The 21,070-nt window shown below is 36.8% G+C and overlaps 1 protein-coding gene across 2 annotated transcripts; it reads right to left on the minus strand.

Annotated features, from left to right (window-relative positions):
- Positions 1 to 2,710: 2,710 nt before the first annotated feature.
- Positions 2,711 to 20,484, minus strand: LOC131976541 (metalloreductase STEAP4-like). 2 transcript variants are annotated; one of them, XM_059339619.1, is made up of 9 exons: positions 20,190 to 20,484; positions 19,054 to 19,161; positions 17,067 to 17,137; positions 15,909 to 15,993; positions 12,006 to 12,284; positions 11,825 to 11,919; positions 11,108 to 11,261; positions 10,847 to 11,017; positions 2,711 to 3,080 (listed from the first exon to the last, which is right to left on the minus strand). In XM_059339619.1, exons 1-9 carry the CDS (start codon positions 20,412 to 20,414, stop codon positions 2,823 to 2,825), a joined length of 1,446 nt encoding a protein of 481 aa, XP_059195602.1. In that variant the 5' UTR covers positions 20,415 to 20,484; the 3' UTR covers positions 2,711 to 2,822. The 2 variants fall into 2 exon arrangements, with proteins under 2 accessions (XP_059195602.1, XP_059195603.1); XM_059339620.1 differs by lacking the exons at positions 11,108 to 11,261; positions 11,825 to 11,919; positions 12,006 to 12,284.
- Between the last annotated feature and the right edge of the window lie 586 nt (positions 20,485 to 21,070).

Below are 21,070 nucleotides of genomic sequence, written 5' to 3' on the forward strand. Positions count from 1 at the left end.
GTTCAAGGCACTTTTTTGTAGATGGTAAAGGTCTGCAAAGCCTTGTATTTTGCTCGATATTAACTATAAAAGACATCAAGACAAAAACCTGATATGTCATCACTTTATTACTGCATTAATATGATGTTAAGCAAATGTTCAAAACCTATTTCTACAACTTCTGTAAGAATTTAGGTATGACAATGTATTGAATCAAGAAAACCTTGATAAACATTTATCTTGATTTATTATAAATGCATGAGGTATGTTTTTTGATTGCACAAAAATAGGCATTATATTCTTACAACTTTACAACTTAGATCAGAAAATTTAAGTAATTTAGTATCAACATCATATTGTTACAAAGCAAATGTGCAAAACTTAAAGTGCAGTATGTCATTGTATTATATAGGCTACCTTTATTTTAACCCATTGAAGCCTGGAAAGCGGATACGTTGTTTTGTAGTATTTGTATAAGCTCTCAAATACTTTTTGAATTTCATTTCTATGTGCTACAGAGGCTGAAAAATCTATTATTTAGTAGAAGAGTTGACACTTCTGTTGAATTTCCAGAAAAACTTCAGGTTTTAGGGGCTGATTTTAAAATCGCCCAGAGGTTTTACAGGCGTTTTAGGCGTCAATGGGTTAACATCCGAGTGTACATTTCACACATGAATCCTGGGTGAACTCTTCATGTAATATGGTCCATGATTTGTGTCTTAACCCACAATTTCAGCTGTTTGTTTTTTGTCCGTATAGAAGTGATCTTGATGGCTGAACACAGAATCTCATTAGGTGTGTGAAATTAAACACGAGTGGAAAGCTAGCTTGTTTCACAGTTTTCTTGTGCGTTGTACATCTTAATTCTTTCCCAGGGCAATGTTGGAATACTGTATCTCATTTATACATCAGCACACACACACACACACACACACACACACACACACCAACAGCAGGGAATAGGCTAAAATCAGCATCAGTTCTTTGGTAATAGGAGAATAATACAATGCGAGAGGGTGTGAGGGATTGCAGATTGCTTGTGCAGATAATGCTGTTAGATTCTAGATAACAGGATGCCTCTGACTAAATGTTCTGCTCTGGGCAAAAAAGACGCTGCATATTTCTCTTGTAGCACCAGACTGTCGTGGTGACAGCTGCTCCATCCTCCTCTCTACACTCCTCTGCATCTCCATCAACTGATTAGCTCTCTACATACTAACATCTCTTGTTGTTCCACACCTGTCGTTCTGCACCACCAGCCGTCGCTATTGACTTTGTCACCTCTGCTCATCACCTGATCAAGTCACCTGCCTATCCAGCGACTCCTTATCTGCTATCAGTGTGTATATCAGGCAGCTCATATAAACTATATTGCGTTGGTTATACAGCCTACATTCTACTCTTCTTTCTTGTATATGCTTTCACACTCTGTAACCCTGTTTTTGATCTATAAAAAACAGTTTTTATAACACCTGTTCTTCTTCCCAAGTCTGCTTTTGGCTTCCAAATCTGTGATCCACCATGGTGTTGGCACTTGTAAGTGTACATCTGTGTGCGTGTGTGTGTTGACTCTGCATGAGGTAATATAATTAGCTTAGCCTTACTCTCTTTTACATTGTGTTTAGTGTGTGTTTGCATGCCCTTAAGAGGCAGGCAGGTTTGGGCATCGAGGTATTTGTGTTAGAAAACAGAGAGATCAATAACATCCTGAAAAGAGAGCAACCTCAGGGATACAATCGCACAACTTCAAGGGAAAAGAGAGAGGAAAGCGGAAACTGTTGCCTATGTTTATCAAAACAATGGATGTCAGCAGGGGATATCAATCTATTTTTCACCACATTCTCTGAAAAAAAGATGCAGCACAAACATGAAATCTGATTTTTTTTTTAAAGCTCAAAGGAAATAGACATTAAAAACATTTATATCCACCGAGACCTGTCCATTTGGCTGAAATAAACTATACTTTTTTTGTTTTGTTTGGCTATTGCACAATTGAGAGGAGGCAGTGCCGACTGATCACAGGACACAATCACACACCAGCTGAGCATGGACGCAATTATCTAGGTTATGTTTTTCTTTCTTAAATATTACTCATTTTAAACACCTGAATCAGAATATGTAAGTTATAACAAGAGATGTCATTTTCTGAAACTGTTGCTATATTGGAATCATAAATATGGAACTTTATGAATATTTACAATTTACAAATCATTTTAAGTTCATGATCATCAGTACTTTGAATACTGTTATGTGCAGTTATGTACTATTTTAAGCCCCACTCCCTCAAAATAACGACTGAATGAAAGAACCTGGTCTCACAGAAATCCGTGGAATAGCCACAGAATCACTCAAATTTCTGTGAAACTGACACGGATTTGACTACAATGCAAATTAATGACAGTCATATCCCGTGGCTATGCCATGGATATTTGTTCCTATTGGTTTGTTCCAAGTCACGTGACTTTCAAGGTCCCGCCGGTCAGAACAAAAAACATGGCGGACAGTTCTCTCATTTTTAGTGAAAAAATCAATATTTTGACTTAGTTTCTGCATAAAAATGGATTTTGATCACATTTCTAGAGAGAAATATATGTTTTATTTTCTAAATATTCACTCAGTGAATGTACATAATCACTTTGTATGTTGGAATAGCCACGGGATATGACTGTCATTAACTTGCATTGTAGCCAAATCCGTGTCAGTTTCACGGAAATTTGAGTGATTCCGTGGCTATTCCACGGATTTTGAGCTAAGCGAAATCCGTGGCTATTCCGCGGATTTCTGTGAGACCAGGTTGGAACGAAACTCAATAATCAGCAGCCGATGACATCAGAGGTCAGAGTTCACAGGTTGGTGGCCTTACCCACCTCCTCCCTCGGCTGGTTCCTCTCCCAGCCTTGTCGAATGCGGGTTAGGGTTCGGTCCACGCAGGGAAGGATGATCAGCGCCTTGAGCACCAGCACCACAGACGGCACAATCAGACAGAGCATGTAGCCGGGAGGAGTGTACCATTTGTAGGTAGAGGGACGAAGAAATTTGTTCCAGCCGTAAATGTAGCCGTGCGCCGTGCATATGAACAGGGTCAGGTGGCCCAGCTTAGACTAGAGAGAAAAAAATCACAAATAAATGGAAATGTTAGAAGAATAGTGAGATATCTTTAACCTCCTGAGAGCCAAGCTTTAGTTTGGTAAGTATTGTTAGTTTCTCCTAAATATTTAGGATTAGTAGGACATGATCAGTAAAAAAACGAAGCATTATTAAAAACAAAGCATTATTAAAAACAAAGTATAATTTAAAAAACTAAGCGTTATTTCACTGTAGAACACAATTAATTCACCAGTGTGTAAATCTGTTTATTTCCACACATTTACAGCCTCTCTTTGAAAGAACGATAGCAAAATCTATTCATTGTCAAATGAGAACTTCCTGCACTGTAAAAAATGTTTGTAGAAATTACAGTAAAACACTGTCAAATTACATCAGAAATAGGTCGTAAAATTGAACATTGTACATCACCGTAGTTTTAATTACTGTAAATCAAAGAATAGCATAAAACTTTAAATTCTACTGTCATAAACTGTAGAAAACACACAGTTGTGCTGTAAAAATAAACAATTTTCACGTAAAATGAATGGAGAAATAATATGATGACACAATTATCCTGAAAGTAATGGGATTATTCAGTATAAATTACAGTTTTTTTGCTGATATTTACATTTACATACGCTCACTGTATTTCTTACAGTGAAGTTCTGGCAACCACAGCTGCCGGTATTTTACCGTAAATTAAACACATTTTTTTTTACAGTGTGATTAGCAGTCGTGGCTTGTTGCTATTGCTAAAAATAGTCAAATTTGTACAGAATCTCAGACTACAAACATTATTAAGCATAAATAAACAAGTTTTAACCATAAAATCGGATCAGGTTTTGTACCTGGTCCACTTTTTTCTGGGGATAAGCTGTTGATTGACTTTACTAAGATGCTGCCATCTGGTTTTTTCACTCATTGATGTATTTTCTAGAGTGTGTACTACTGAGGACAACATGTCATAGTTAAACAGAATGAAGTATAAGGTCCAGCAAACCTAAAATGTAATGTCCACATATGAGGACGCAGGTTCTCAGGAGGTTAAGGAAATACGCTTATTCACAGTCTTTAGTTGGATGATCTCTCTTGTGTCTGTGTGAAAAAATACTCAAATATAATTGGGGCCAACAGCCTGTTAGCTTAGGTCAGCACTAAGGTAGTCTAAGTCAGTAGTTCTCAACCTTTTTGAGTCGTGACCCCCAATTTAACATGCATGTTGTCCGTGACCCCCACTCACTGAACAGAATCTCACACGCACAGTTCAGATCAATCAAAAAAGAAACAAAATGACCAAAAAAAGACACAAAATGACTGAAAAAGACACAAAATGACCAAAAAAGACACAAATTACCCAAAAAAAGACACAAATTACCCAAAAATGACACCAAACGACCAAAAAAAGACACAAAATGACCAAAAAGGCAAATTGACCAAAAAAGACACAAACTGACCCAAAAAAGAAACAAAATGATCAAAACAGACACAAAATGACCAAAACCAGGAAACAAAATGACCAAAAACTAAACAAAATGACCAAAAGAAACACAAAATTACCACACAAAAAAAGACACAAAATGACCCAAAAAAGAAACAAAATGACCAAAACAGGAAACAAAATGACCAAAACAGGAAACAAAATGACCAAAAAAGACACAAAATGACTAAAAGAAACACAAAATTACCACAAAAAAAGACACAAAATGACTAAAAGAAACACAAAATTACCAACAAAAAAAAAGCCATTAAATGACCAAAAAGACTAAAACACATGAACACTTTAACACAGTGGAGACAGAGCTGACTTCCAAAATGATTTGGCGACCCCCAGAAATCATCTCGCGACCCCAATTGGGGTCCCGACCCCAAGGTTGAGAATAGCTGGTCTAAGTCACCAGACATACACTGTGGGTCTAAAGCTGCCATTAGCTGCTTATTTTATGAGGCATTCACCTCCCCGTTCGCTATCTCCGCAATTAATTTGTACCATCGGTGCATCTCATTCTTGGCTTAGCTTTGCCCAAGGTATGTTATTGGTTTAAAGCAGAGGTAGGCAACCTGCAGTGGCTCCCTGTTACTGTGACAAAAAACTATATGAAATGAAACGGTTATTACTTTACATTTTATTTTAATTCGTCATTTGTGTAGGCCCAAAGCCATTTGTATTCTTCAATTGTAAAAATGTGTAGCTTATATATGGCAATAAAAAGTAAACGAAAATGTGCATCATAGCTTACGAAGCTCACAGCCTTTGCCTTTAAATATGGAAGAATTATCCTATCTTTATTCAAGAGCGTAGATTTTCAGTTTGAGAGCATAATTTGTCTTTCTCATGCTCAGATTTGTTCTCCTCATGCTCACATTTTGCGCTCGCACTCAGATTTCTGCTGCTTTCTTTCAAAATGTATGCGTGCACTTAAAAATCACATGCTTGTGCTCACATTTCTTCTGCTTGGACACAAACATTTCGCTCGCACTCAAATATGTCCTGTGCTCGCTCAAATCTAAAGTCTACGCGCTCAGATCTCAACTCTGCGCTCTCAAAACTTTTGTGCTCGGACTCAGAACACGCACGTCCTCTCTAGTTGAGGTGTCTGCTCAGACTGAACGATGTCCCGCCCTGCTCATAAACTAGTGTGTTTCACCAGCCAATAGGGAGACAGCTAGATTGTGACCCCGTCTTAGGTGCGTTGCCTCGCCTTTTTGAGCGCTCCGTCGGGGCGGGTATATGGTCTGTTTGTAAAACTGCTTCTCTCTTAAAATACACCAATTGACCATATTAGCCAGCTATTTGAATCGTCACCTATTTAAGACGCTGCATATTTATGTAGAATTAATCTTAAGTAGTCCTAAAAAGAGTTATCGTAGTTTAGATTATATATATATTTTTTTAATTATTGTTTATATATATATATTTATTGTTTTTTATTTTTCACCTGTTCAGTGGTGTCACGATAGTCCAGTGGTGAAGGGCGCTACCATCTGTTGCATTCCAAACCATGGGACGCCGGTTCGCATCCCGTCCGCTGCACTCTTGCTGCATGTCTTATTATGATTTACATTTTTAATTGATAAATTAATGTAACAGTAATACAATCCGTGTAACCAGCTGCTTCTCTTATTGAAACGTTTAACAAGAGATGATGGGTAAATAGACTTGGCTACGTGATTTAAAAAAGTATAATGAAAAATACGCTATGATGATGATAATGATTTGAGGATAACATTGGTGCGTGTAATGCAGTGTATCACCGTCCTATTTACGCGGTCAAAGCCAGGGAGCGCATAATTAGGCTAATGTTGGTAATACTTTCACTTTCACAAGAAGAAGACTTTGAGCAGGATTCGGAGCGCGGCAGCGAATGAATGGGAGACGAGATGTGTGGCCAAAGACCTCAAGTAAGTTCATTGCTAGGCCTAAATGTTGCTACAACTCAAAACACATCGACCATATACAGTAGTTTCAATAACAGTACCGTAATCATTTTGACACTCGTACTTATCAACATATATAGCGGGCCTTCATTGTAACATGTACAACGAAAGTACAATAATTGGCAACGTATGATCGTACCAGCGGCAGGTCGGCACACATAATGATGCGCGAGCTGAAGGGAATCCCCGCTGACGTCACTTCATTCATAATGAGTTTCTGTCCCTAGTGCCGACAAAGGCCCGCTATATATGTTGATAAGTACAAGTGTTTTGAGTTGTAGCAACATTTAGCAATGAACTTACTTGAGGTCTTTGGCCATACATCTCGTCTCCCATTCATTCGCTGCCGCGCTCCGAATCCTGCTCAAAGTCTTCTTCTTGTGAAAGTGAAAGTATTACCAACATTAGCCTAATTACGCGCTCCCTGGCTTTGACCGCGTAAATAGGACGGTGATACACTGCATTACACGCACAAATGTTATCCTCAAATCATTATCATCATCATAGTGTATTTTTCATTATACCTTTTTAATCACGTAGCCAAGTCTATTTACCCATCATCTCTTGTTAAACATTTCAATAAGAGAAGCAGCTGGTTACACGGATTGTATTACTGTTACATTAATTTATCAATTAAAAATGTAAATCATAATAAGACATGCAGCAAGAGTGCAGCAGACGGGATGCAAACCGGCGTCCCATGGTTTGGAATGCAACAGATGGTAGCGTCCTTCACCACTGGACTATCGTGACACCACTGAACAGGTGAAAAATAAAAAACAATAAATATATATATATAAACAATAATTAAAAAAATATATATATAATCTAAACTACGATAACTCTTTTTAGGACTACTTAAGATTAATTCTACATAAATGTGCTGCGTCTTAAATAGGTGACGATTCAAATAGCTGGCTAATATGGTCAATTGGTGTATTTTAAGAGAGAAGCAGTTTTACAAACAGACCATATACCCGCCCCGACGGAGCGCTCAAAAAGGCGAGGCAACGCACCTAAGACGGGCCACAATCTAGCTGTCTCCCTATTGGCTGGTGAAACACACTAGTTTAAGCGCAGGGCGGGACATCGTTCAGTCTGAGCAGACACCTCAACCTGAGAGGACGTGCGTGTTCTGAGTCCGAGCACAAAAGTTTTGAGAGCGCAGAGTTGAGATCTGAGCGCGTAGACTTTAGATTTGAGCGAGCACAGGACATATTTGAGTGCGAGCGAAATGTTTGTGTCCAAGCAGAAGAAATGTGAGCACAAGCATGTGATTTTTAAGTGCACGCATACATTTTGAAAGAAAGCAGCAGAAATCTGAGTGCGAGCGCAAAATGTGAGCATGAGGAGAACAAATCTGAGCATGAGAAAGACAAATTATGCTCTCAAACTGAAAATCTACGCTCTTGAATAAAGATAGGATAATTCTTCCATATTTAAATGCCTGAGATATTTATTCGGTGTCCGGTTTCTCATTTGCAATCGTATTAATGAATGTTTTTTTTTTTTAATTCTCTAAGTTATGTTGGTAGGCTAATTTAGACTTCATAGGCTGTTCATTCTAAGGTTCAAAATAAGGTGTGCGGCTCCATTCCGACTGTTTTTATCCTATTTTCGCCAACATTGGCTCTTTTGTTAGTAAAGGTTGCCGACCCCTGGTTTAAAGAAGTACAGACAAGCCAGGGCATTGTTTTTAACCCTGCAGCCAAATGATAATGGTTGCAGCCAGCGCTGACACAGCACTGTGGAGATAGTTCTGGCTTTACTAGCAAAAAAGGAAGCCCATCTATGTCACAAGATCGAAATCTACTAACCAGCATCTCTAAAATTCACTAATTAACACATTTTTAATTCAGAAGGTTACCAGGCTCGGCCAAGAAATAGCCTGGCAACCACTGTGGTGTTGTAGCTGCTTTCAGTCCAGAAGACATTTTGGCTAATATCTCAAAACAGAAATAATATCATTCAGAGCAACGTTTTTATCTGTGTTGGATTACGGAGATCTTTTGTACATGAATGCTGCTGGTAAATGTCTCAGAATGATTGATCCTGTTTATCAGCTTCTTTGAGCTTCATTACTAACTGTTAGATGTCCACTCACCATTGTGAATGATACTCTCGGGTAGCATGGCCTGCTCTGGCCACTCCAAGGGCTAGTCATTGGTATACTTTCATCTATAAGGTAATATTGGGACTGCTGCCTTCGTACATTTGCAGCTTAACCCATAAGAACCCATGGTGACACCCATGAAACAAACACGTTAAATCTTCTATTTTTTGTTACTAGGCTTAAAGTTTAAACCCATTTAACAATTCTAATCCGTTAATAGTTGTGTCCTGTATTGCATTTAACTTGTTTTGACCATATTTCCTGAACAAATTAAAGTCACAATTTTGATAAACAAAAAGACACATGGTTATTTGTATTTATTTATTATCGATTTATTATTATTATTATTATGCTACTTAAAAACAAATTAAAAAAAATAATTTGTTGTTAAACAGAACTAATAATGTCACAATTTTGATAGATGTTGTGGAGATGCAGAGAAAAAGGAAATTTTGTGTCTAGCTTTTTTACATTTTAAAATATGAAATATTATAAACATAAATATTATAAACATAAATACTATAAGCGCCCAATGTAATGTTTATGTCACATCACAGATCTTTGACATTTAGGGATAGTGTTTTTGAAAACACATCAGAAATGGTGGTATATCCCCCATAACTTTCCTTTAAGGATAACTGGCTCTGGGTTCTTATGGGTTAATTACTGTGAGAAATGCAGGATCTTATCCTCTTCGTTCATTAGATCAGTTGTTGCTTTCTGTCCCTTATTCTCGTACAGAGTTGGGTAAAAGGGCATTTGTTTACTCTGCACCTTATGCTGGAATATGCTCCAGAAAGAATGGAAATTAACTGAATTTGTTTCTTTGAGCACTTTTAAATCCAAACTAAGAGTTATTGAGGCCAATTCCATAACATGCACTTGTTTCTCATGACGTGTTTAAGGTCTGTATGTTATGTAAATATGTAACTGTATTCTGTGTTTGCTGCCTCTTGGCCAGGGCTCCCTTAAAGAAAAAGAGGTTCTTAATCTCAATGGGATATTCCCTGGTTAAATAAAGGTTAAATAAAAAATAAAAATCTGCATATGAATGCAGATATATATTTTTAAAGGCTAAAAAAAAGATCAATTGACATCAGATGATAGTCTATGAGTTCTGAGATTGCAATATGTTCTACCTCATTTGCTCACTGTTCACTTTTTCTTCTTTTTTTTACTACAAACAGACTATAAAAAGAAAGCAAAATGCTTCTGACACCAACGTTTGGTCCTGCTGCCTGCAGATTCTGAATCTGTTTATATAGATTAATAGAAAACATTCACACCCAGATCTTTTCTGTGGTATTTTCTGATACATTTAGAGACGAGTGTCTGGCTTTTTTCTGTGCTTGTGGAACCCACAAGTGTTACAATAAGCTAAAAATACAATTTGTTTCACAGCCGTTCCAGCGTAATTGGTTTTGTAGCACCAGTGGCCTTTGAGGCTCGGTTATTGTTAATTACTTGGATAATGTGCTTTCATTTACATTTTTAGCGTTTGGCTGCTGATGTTCTCATCCACAGTGACTTAGAGTAAACAGCACAATAAGGAGACATTCATATTAATGTAGCTCGGTAATGAACAGTGCCTCTATAATGATAATCAGGGATCATATTTAACCCATTTAGAACAGCAAATCCGACTGCTGTGCGCATTAACAATTCAATAATTTACATTCCTTTCTTGATAAGTGCTGGGAAAAAAGTTTTAGTGAATTGATGCGTGTTATTATATGTTTTTCACAACTCTTCTCACCCGATCACAAGGGTTATCTTGACCTAGACCTCTATCTCTGAGTCTCATTCCCCTCTCTGAGGTCTACCTATGGGCCTGACCTTTACACAAATGGACCTGTGACCTGTATTAACAATCTGCTCCCTGAGGATTATACCAGGTATCATAATTCTATTTAATGAATAACTTAACATTTAAGATCCTGGGCTAAAGTCAGCCAGGCTTTCGCTCTGTGTGCCTGTGTAAAGCAGTTAGTTAACTAGGCTCCGGGGATAAGACTGCCAGTGACATATTGCTTTTACAACACTTTAATAACTCTGATGAAAACTTAGAAACTCTAAATATAGATTATCACGGCCATAAAATACATTTTTTACTGATAGCAAGCACATGACTGATAACGTCTGTAGGCCTTAAGGTGAACACACACACACACACACACACTCTCACACTAAGACATGCACATAAGAACAGTACATTTCCAACTGAGCTCTGACCTGAATGAAGCTGAACTCTCTCCAGCTGAGAGAGCCTCCCACAGAGGGCAGGGATGTTAGTCCTAGCAGGACATAAAGAAAGAAGCCCAGGATTCCCAGAGCATAGAATGAGTCTGTGCCCCATGACTCTGTGTTATCAAAGTAAAACGGGGTGGTTTTATTGTTCTTCATCTAAAGGAGACAGAGAGACAGTGCTGTTAGCATGGTTAGCTTTATGTTGGGTTGTAGAAACACTGCAAAGTTTGATCCAGCGTGTTGTACCTCATCCACCACCAGCGTGATGAGTTTGTGTCTGACAGCATAGCGAGTAGAAGTCATGAATGTGTGGATGGCGTGGAGAAAGGCAAAACCCAGGGCAATAATACCCATCTGCTTCCTGCACAGCATCCAGCGGTCCAACCAATTAGGGAAGCGTCTGTAATATGCAAATGTGAGCTCCAACAATGTTGCACAGGTAGCAAGGTTATAATAGTTTCGGATTTTTCATTAGTTTTAGTTTAGTTTTAATTTCGTTGTCAATTTTTTGTTTTCAAATTCAGTTTGCTAGTTTTGATTAGTTTTATTTTTTGGAAAATGCTTAGTTTTAGTTTAGTTTTTATTAGTTTTAGTTTTTTGTAATGGGGTATTTGTTGGGTGCCAGATTCAAAGTGGTCATAATAGATGTTGCCTTTATTTCCTTTGTCTGATCCATCTCAGCCCCAATAAGTTTATTAAGTCATAAAACCAGATAGATGAAATAGATTTCATATCAACCAAAAAGGTTTACGTATAAAAAGAGTTGACAAAGACGAAAACTAAGGACATTTTCACTATTTTTAGTTAGTTTTAGTTAGTTTTGTAACCACAAAACACAGTTTCAGTTAGTTATCGTTAACGAAAATGTTTTTTCAATTCTAGTTTTCGTTATTTCGTTAGTTTTCGTTAACTATAATAACCTTGACAGGTAGTGGACATGTTTGTTCTGGTTTGATGTCTGACCTGTACTTGGTTCCTCTGTAGAGCTGAAGGAAGGCAGCTATGACACCAGGCAGGTAACACAGCGCTAACATGATGAGAGACACAATGGGAAACACCTGAAAGATGGGGGATAAACACATCCTTTAAAAAAGAACACAACTCTCTCTCAAGAACATCAAAGCAGTGGAGCTCAGATCTTTACCTTGTTGGCCAGGGACACCATGATTCTGTAGGAGATGTCTTTGTTCTGTTCAACGTACGCATAGATGACGTCTCTAATGAGTAGATAGAAGAAGAAGAAGGCGGTGAGGCCGAGGGCCACGCATAGCGGCAGCCTCCACTCTGGAAACAGCTGCAGGGGGAAGTCCTCCAGCTCCCTGGCTGCAGACAGAGACCCTTTATCCAGGACAGTGAGGCCCAGCTTGGTGGCCATCTCTGCTACCGCCTGCTTTGCTTCTGCACTGTTCCCACACAGGTACACCTGCAGCATGGAGGTGGGGGTTATTTTTTTAAATGGGCTGCAGTTTAACCATGGATTGTTTTCAAGGATGTGATATTCTCTATTTTCTTCACTTTCAAAAAATACTGTGAAATAACAAATAGTGAGTTAGTACAGTACAGGCCAAAAGTTTGAACCTTCTCATTCAATGTGTTTCCTTTATTTTCATAATTTTCATTGACATTGTAGATTCATCAAAACTATTAATGAACACATGTGGAATTATGTACTTAACAAAAGAGTGTGAATTAACTGAAAACATGTCTTACACTGTAAAAAAAAATCTGTTTAATTTACGGTAAAATACCGGCAGCTGTGGTTGCCAGAACATCACCGTAAAAAATACAGTGAGCGTATGTAAATGTAAATATCAGCAAAAACTGTAATTTATACAGAATAATCCCATTACTTTTAGGATAATTGTTTCATCATGATATTTCTCCATTAACTTTACATGGAAATTTTATATTTTTACAGCAAAACTGTGTGTTTTATACAGTTTATGGCGGTAGAATTTAAAGTTTTATACTATTATTTGATTTACAGTAATTAAAAGTATCTACTACGGTGATGTACAATGTTTAATTTCACGACCTATTTCTGATGCAATTTGACTGTGTTTTACTGCAATTTCTACAAACATTTTTTACAGTGTATATTCTAGTGAGCAAAGGGTGGTTACTTTGAGGAATCTAAAATATAAGACATGTTTTCAGTTATTTCACACTTTTTTTGTCAAGTACATAATTCCATATGTGTTCATTCATAGTTCTGATGCCTTCAGTGAGAATCTACAATGTAAATAGTCATGAAAATAAAGAAAAACGCATTGAATGAGAAGGTGTGTGTCCAAACTTTTGGCCTGTACTGTACATCTATCATAACTTTCCAATTTTAGCCCAAGCCCACTGGTTCCACCTGAAGACATGAATCTATAAATATGGTCTCAAATATATACTTTCATGACAAAAAAGTTCAAACATTTCCTCAAAAAAGTTGGGCAATACAGTTTAATGGGTGGCCTTTAAATGTAAATCAGATGCATGAATTAAATTTGCACAATGTACGTTTCACCTACATCATTTTCACAATAAAAGCAGGGTCAGATGTGCAAATAATGTGCTGCGAATGAAAATATATAAAAGCCAACTGCAGCCTGACTATAGTAGCGAGGGCGAAATGCCTCACCAAAAGTCTGGGGCTGAAATAAGGAAAGTTTGGATACAGAGATAACAAAAACATGAAAGGAGAGGAAAGACAACGATCAAGCTTCAGGCCAAAAGGTGTGAAGAAGCACCAGGTATGACAGGTGCAGCTGAATGTGGAGAAGGTGAGGAGCTAGGCAGAGTGGAAAAATAAAAGTTTGAAAGTGAAGATATTGCTGTTATATGAAACTAGGTGACCTAAAGCATCATGGTACCAACCATGTCATGTTATCTTGTCGTGAGGGGGCTAAATATTGTTGCAAAATTTTGCTACTGGAAAAGTGACATTGCCTTTTTTCAAAGAAGTGTATTTAAATGTTTCTGCATTGTGGGGTCCCTACACAGTCTTGGAATTGCAGAAATTGGGTGGTGTTGGTTTTATTGTCTGCCTGTCCATAATTCCTAATGACTGGCATGAAAGTAGGCAAATACTTGCGCTGTTTAAATATAGTTTTAGCGGTAACACTTTACAATAACCATCATTTATAGATGGTAAATAGACCATTTATAAATGGTAAACAGATAGTTTATTAATGTTTAATCATCATTTATAAACCGTATAAAGGCCATTTAGAATGGTGAATAGAAAATGTAATAATGTTGAACTATAATTTATAAATGCCAAATAGATTACTTTACCATAAACAAACATAATTATTAGTTTATTAATAGCTTTACACTCGTTATAACATTTTTAACACCATATTAAGTATGTCAATGATTTCAAAATGATTCTTATGCCTTTAAGAAAATGCTTGAAAACATTTAAAGATTAAATATGTGTAGAATTTTGTAAATGGTTAATAATAATTGGTTTATAAACCATCTATAAACATCACTTAGATGGTTATTGTAAAGTGTTACCGTTTTAGCATGTATGAGTGTGTCTTACTATATCTCTATCTTCAGTTATATAGTCATATAGTATATCAGGCATAATTAAAAAAAAAAAACAAGTGCATCTTTTCTTCAAAAATGCCTCAGAATAACAATAAAAATAGAAATATTTTCCTCATGCTGCATTCCGCTCAGCTTTTGTTTTTCAGATGCTAATAATTACTCCAAGATTATTGTTAGATGACTCACCAGCCCTGTTTAGAATATCTAGCGCATGACTGCGCCGTGTACACCGACAGTGTCTGTCTACAGAATTACCCTTCTTCTGTTGATCTCCACTGCTCTGTTTCAGTTTGAAACTGAGCCCTTTGCAAGTCTATGTACAGACACATGCATACTGTATATATACATACATACATACATACATACATATGCCGCTCATTCAATATGTAATCCTATTTCTAGATCTTCACCATGCTGAAGGTTATTACCACACACTCACAGCTCTGTGATAAGACGATTAAGTTGTTTGTAAAGGAGGGAAAAAATGAATCATATAAAGAAAGAGAGATAGAGAGCGCTTAGAGAAAGAGAGCTAGAGAGAGAACATTCTGACAGGCATATAGTGGAGTCAGTGGGATTGAGCAGTTTTCCCCCAGGTGTGTGTATAAGTGGACCGGGCAGCCAGCCATGTCTCCCTACATTACTGCACCAGTAACAGCAGGGGACGGCCGACAGACTAAATCTCCATCTGAATGTAAATGTGACAGTGGCACAGCCCCGCTGTGGATCTAATCAAATTGCTGGCCGAGGAATAGCACACACTTATAAACATGTTTGTGTGGATATATACAGTACCTACACATGCACTGATAAAGACCTACGTTCAAACACTCCTGTTCTCTCACAGCTACCTGTTTTCAAAGAAAATAGAGCACTGCAGTGTTGGTGTGTGTGTGTGTGTGTGTGTGTGTGTGTGTGTGTGTGTGTGTGTATGGGGGGGTTGTTTGTGTTGAAGAGGATTCAAGGCAGATTCAGGTTTGGTCTCCAGAGGTTCCAGCATGTTTGTGTTTCCCTTTGTAGCTGTGAAACGGAAGCTGCAATAAACAGTGGTCTTTCTACTTTGTAACATCATTAAGTTTGTTTGTTTGTTTGTTTGTTTGTGTGTTTATACAAGCTCTGTCCTGGTTTTCTCTCGCATTGTGACGGAATGACAAAAAGATCAATCATCTGCAGCAACACAAATGAAATCAATTTCTTTCCCAAATTTTGCGTGGTGTACGGTGGAGCATTCATCCCCTATTATTAACAAGTCTGAGAGCCACTTATCCCATTGTACTCCAGGAAGTGTTGAAAGCAGTTATTGTTGCCTGGTTTGAAGTCAAACATGTCTCATCATGAAAAGATCAAGTTGGTAATCTCCCCTTCCTGTTACTGCTTTGTCTTTGTATCTTTACTCCAGTCAACCAAAGCCTTCCTTAAGGCCACGAAGCTTCCTGGCTCTGCTTCTCCTTGATCCTACTGACATCTTTTAACAGAATGCTTACCTCCACTCCTCCCTCACCTGTTTTCCTGCTAGGAGTCCATTTTGCAAGGCCCAGGCAGACAGCGTGTTAAGGCCTTTCACCACAGCAGCTCCGGGGACCAGTCTGAGAAACACACAGCGAGGATTTTAGTTTGCTATTGTTTCTATCTACAAATACACAGACAGGAAAGTGAGGGCCTCAAAATGGTGAGAATCAATGTTTCCACTTCAACTCAATAGACACACAGCAGGCTGCCCTGACAAGGGAGCTGCAACCTGGCAATTTTTTTTTTCATTTCTTTTGGATTCAGTCGAGAGTTTTGATGTCTCATGCTCTAAGTGGTTTTTTGGAGCACTTTCCCAAAAAGGCATCGAGCATTTGAAAAACACCTACTGTTGCAAAATGATCGGTGACATTAAACCTCGATTTTTTTTGATGGCAGAAAAGTTCTTTTTGAGATTATGACAAGAATAATACATTACAGGTAACACTTTCTATGAAGACTACATCTATAGTGCATTATGAGCGCATTCATAGTGAATTATAATGCTCATTATAATCAATCATAATGCATTATGACTGCATTCATAAACACATATAAAGGTTCATGATGCACTATATCAACAGTTATAAATATAGCTTATAATGATCAATAATAATAATAATAATATAATAATATCTATAATGCAGTATAGCTAATCATGATGTTTCATGAAACATCATGATTAGCTATACTGCATTATAGATGCGTCTATATGAACCTCACTTTACTTAAAGCATACATTGATCATTTATTTATACTTATGGCATCCTATGAGTCCTTATAACAATTGATTGTTGAGGTGTGTGTATAGAGGGGTATGAGTAGTTGTAATGTATTATAAGCCTCATCAGTCAGCCTGTAGTTTATAACCAGTCAAGAGCACTCATAAGACACTTGGATTTATAAGTCATTATAAGCTATATTTATAACTGTTGATATAGTGCATCATGAAGCTTTATATGTGTTTATGAATGCAGTCATAATGCATTATGATTGATTATAATGAGCATTATAATTCACTATGAATGCGTTCATAATGCACTATAGATGTAGTCTTCATAGAAAGTGTTACCACATTACATTTCTAAGGACGGGAGAGTTTACACGCACATTATATATCTTTATATTCGCTTTTCTCCCAGGAGTCTATTACCTCTGCAGGTAGGCAGCATTGGCTTCTGGGTACATGTCTTTCTTCAGGTTGTTACTGAGGTCCACCAGCACCTTGTGATCAAGCCATTAGCGAGGAGGAAACAAAAGGAAAAAAGAGTTCAATCATTTCAATTAAGTCTTATCTTGTCTCATATGTATTCCTATTACAATGAGGGGAGATTGTTGAGTTATTCAGGAATTATGATAAAGGTGTGAACAGAACTGAGCTGATTGCAGAAAAAAGAAAATTGCTCATTATTCCATGTCAGCAGTAAGGCTTTGCAAACTAAGGTGTTAGTGCAATCAATTACTTTTTTTACTAACAGGGTAAAGTGGAGTATTCTACTGTTATTCATTGAAAATACAGTCATTTCTGACTTGAGTCAGATTCTGATCTTTCTTCTTCTAAAACACATAATAACAACAAATATTTTGTGACTTTGGTGAATTTGAATTAACCTTTTAAAATACCGAAGTCACACAATAACACAAACAAACCAAGCGATAGAGGCGGCTGTAGACCAGCAACACAGTGTGACTGCAAGGTCGGGCAGTGAAATGGAAAAAATATTCTCGAAGTAAAAGAAAATTATTTCTCATTATTATACTGTTTACATATAAGTTAGTATTGTTGTGCCCCTCAAATGAAGTACACTGTAAAAAATAATCTGTTTAATTTACGGTAAAATACCGGCAGCTGTGGTTGCCAGAACTTCACTGTAAAAATTACAGTGAGTGGATTTTCTATTCTAAATTTAAATGTAAATATCAGCAAAAACTGTAATTTAGACTGAATAATCCTGTTATTTTTAGGGTTATTGTGTCATTCATTCACACATCATGGTATTTCTCCATAAATTTTGCATGAAAATGTTATATTTTACAGCAAAACTGTGTGTTTCTTCCAGTGTATGACAGAAAAAAGTAAAAGTTTCGCGCTATTCTTTGATTTACGGTAATTAAAAGTGTCTAATACGGTGATATACAATTTTTTCATTTTATGCCCTATTTCTGATGTATTTGACAGAGTTTTACTGTTATTTCTACAAACCTTTTTTACAGTGTAGTGCATCACTGTTACTGAGAAAGCATCACCATTTCCTCACATTTACTTGAATTGTACACCTTCTTAACACAAGTAGTAACATAAATAGTAACTGATATGTACATAATGATACAATTATTGTTTACATCCAACTTATAACCTGATTTCCTGGAAGCAATATGTTGATTGTCAATATGTAGATTCACAGAGTGCTAAGCCTACATTATGTTCTTTGGCTCAGCAACAGGAACTAGCCTACTTTTATTTTGTATAATTGTAATGAGCTATTACTTCCTGGTTTGTTCCTTATAACTACTAAGGATTGTTTCTACACTGTAAAAAATGTCTGTAGATTTTACGGTGTAAAACTGTTAAACCATGACAGTAAAAGAGCATAAAATGATAAATGGGTTAATTCAGTTTCAGTAACAATTAAACACTGTAAATGTATATATAAGCCAGAACAGTATTCTTACAGGTTTAAAATTAAAAAAACCATTACTCTATTACTGTAAAATACATTGGCACCGTGTTTGTAACAAAAAGCATCACTGTAATTTTTGCATTTATTTTTTGTAAAAAATACTTTTTCTCACTGTTAAATGTACTAAACACCATATCTCTAACAGAAATATACTGTAATATTTAATGGTAAAATCTTTAATTTATGCGGCATTTATAAAGTATTTTCTTGTCAATTATATGTCAAATCTTTTGATGGAAAAACCTTTTATTTATACGGTAAAAAATGGAATAAATGCAATCTTAAACGTGACATCAACAGTGTCAATATCATTTTACCGTAATATTAGAAAAAAGTTGCACTGTATTTATTATGGTAACGTTCTGGCAACCACAGCTGCCAGTTTTTTACCGTAAAAACAACAGGTTTTTTTTTACAGTGTACCTTGTTGTTACACATTCTAATATCAAACCTATTCACCTTTCCTTCAAGATGAGGTGCCAAGGTTTCCAGGAATTCATAGTGTTCTCTGTGAACACAAATAAAGATCAGACTGGCTGATTTGGCCGCTGCTGCATGACTCATCACCTGTAAAAAAACAACAAAAAAACAAACAACAACCCACAAATCAAGACATTGACACACGTGTTTTTGAGGTGAATACAGTACACAGTCCTTTTTTGAAAATTTTAACAGATATACACTACTGGTCAAAAGTTTTACAACACACCAACTTGATGGTGAAAATGAAAATGATGCAGTTTAATGTCTCAGTGTACTCTGAAATTAATGCACATTTGCAACATTTAAAATTCTTTATTGAGCATGATAGTGTTTTGAAAGTAAAAAAAAGATTCAAAATCACATTTTATGTTGAACTAAAGGACTAAAAAAAGACACAAAATGACCAAAAAAAGACACAAAATGACAAAAAAAGACACCAAAAGACACAAAATGACTAAAAAAAGACACAAAATGACCAAAAAAAGACACAAAATGACCAAAAAAAGACACAAAATGACAAAAAAAGACACCAAAAGACACAAAATGACTAAAAAAAAGACACAAAATGACCAAAAAAGACACAAAATGAAGAAAAGACACTAATAGACACAAAATTACTAAAAAAAAGACACAAAATGACAAAAAAAGACACCAATAGACACAAAATGACTAAAAAAAAAGACACAAAATGACAAAAAAAGACACCAATAGACACAAAATTACTAAAGAAAACCCACAAAATTACTAAAAAAGACAGAAAATGACAAAAAAGACACCAAAAGACACAAAATGACTAAAAAAAGACACAAAATGACTTACAAAGACATGAAAAGAATTCAAAAATGGACAAAATAGCCCAAGACTCCATAGAGTTAAGTTGTTAACCCATTTCTTGTTCCCTGAAAAAGGCCTACTTGTATAATTCTGAAATGTACATTATTTTTCAGTTTTGGTTAAGCTTACCTTTTTTTATTTACCTCTGGCAGTTCACCACTTACCTTTGTACCCTTTCAAGCTGTTCATTTGACTTGAACTGCTTGAATTTCAATTAAAAACTGGAAAAATTCTAAAACTTTTGACCGGTAGTGTAAATGTGATCCCATGTGTTGTACCTGAGCTCCCTGAGGCAAGGAGCCGCAGCTGTTGGGTCTGCGGCTGCCGTACACCACGCTGTAGCCAGACTGCAGCAGGCGCAGGCCCAGAGAGCGCCCCAAGTCCCCCGTCCCAAAGATACACAGCATCTCTGGTGCAGGGCCAGCTGCTGCGCCCAGAGGATGAAGCGACACGCTCTCCGGCTTCATCATCGCCGACACGCCATTCGCCACTGTAGCGTTCATAGTCTTTGGAGTTTGGATGGTCAGTGTTCCCTGCTGTGTAGTTATATTGCTGTGGAATCTGACCTCTAGACCGGCCCTCCCTCTCTGAGTATACACAACAATGTGGGATTTTTAACCCTTTCCTGTAACAGTAGGAGTGTGTGTGTGTGTGTGTACTTGTACTTCCTACATAGTGGGGACCAGAACACGTTTTTAACCAACCAAAAGTTTTTGGTTTTTTTTGGATTTAAGATTTTGTTTTAGGGTTAGGGTTACAAAAAAATGGAATCTGAAACTGTATTGTGTGGTTACAAAACTAACTAAAATTATAGTGAAAATGACCTTCATTTTCGTCTTTGTCAACTTAAAATAAAAATAAATAAAGGCAAAATTTACTGTGACCTCTTTTAATCTCCCACCCAACAAATACGCCATTACAAAAAACTAAAACTAAAACAAGCAAACTCACTCCAAAAACGAATTAAAATTAACTGAATTTGAAAACAAAAATTCACAACAAAATTAAAACTAAAACTAATGAAAGATCCAAAACAATTATAATCTTAGCAGGGAATTCACTGTTCCAATGAGGGTCCTCACAAAGATATTAGTACAAGAACGTGTGTGTGTGTGTGTGTGTGTGTGTGTGTGTGTGTGTGTGTGTGTGTGTTAGTGTG

This window comes from Centropristis striata, chromosome 8 (genome assembly GCF_030273125.1).
Source record: "Centropristis striata isolate RG_2023a ecotype Rhode Island chromosome 8, C.striata_1.0, whole genome shotgun sequence".
In the NCBI taxonomy this organism is placed as follows: Eukaryota; Metazoa; Chordata; class Actinopteri; order Perciformes; family Serranidae; genus Centropristis; species Centropristis striata.

What these genes read in the sequence shown, in the direction of transcription:
- LOC131976541 (XM_059339619.1), bottom strand. Translation starts at nt 20,414, where the DNA reads ATGAACGCTACAGTGGCGAATGGCGTGTCGGCGATGATGAAGCCGGAG. An exon ending in TGGTGTCCCTGGCCAACAAG is followed by an intron (nt 11,920 to 12,005) that starts GTAAAGATCTGA and finishes CCCATCTTTCAG; the next exon opens with GTGTTTCCCATTGTGTCTCT. An exon ending in TCACGCTGGTGGTGGATGAG is followed by an intron (nt 11,018 to 11,107) that starts GTACAACACGCT and finishes TGTCTCCTTTAG; the next exon opens with ATGAAGAACAATAAAACCAC.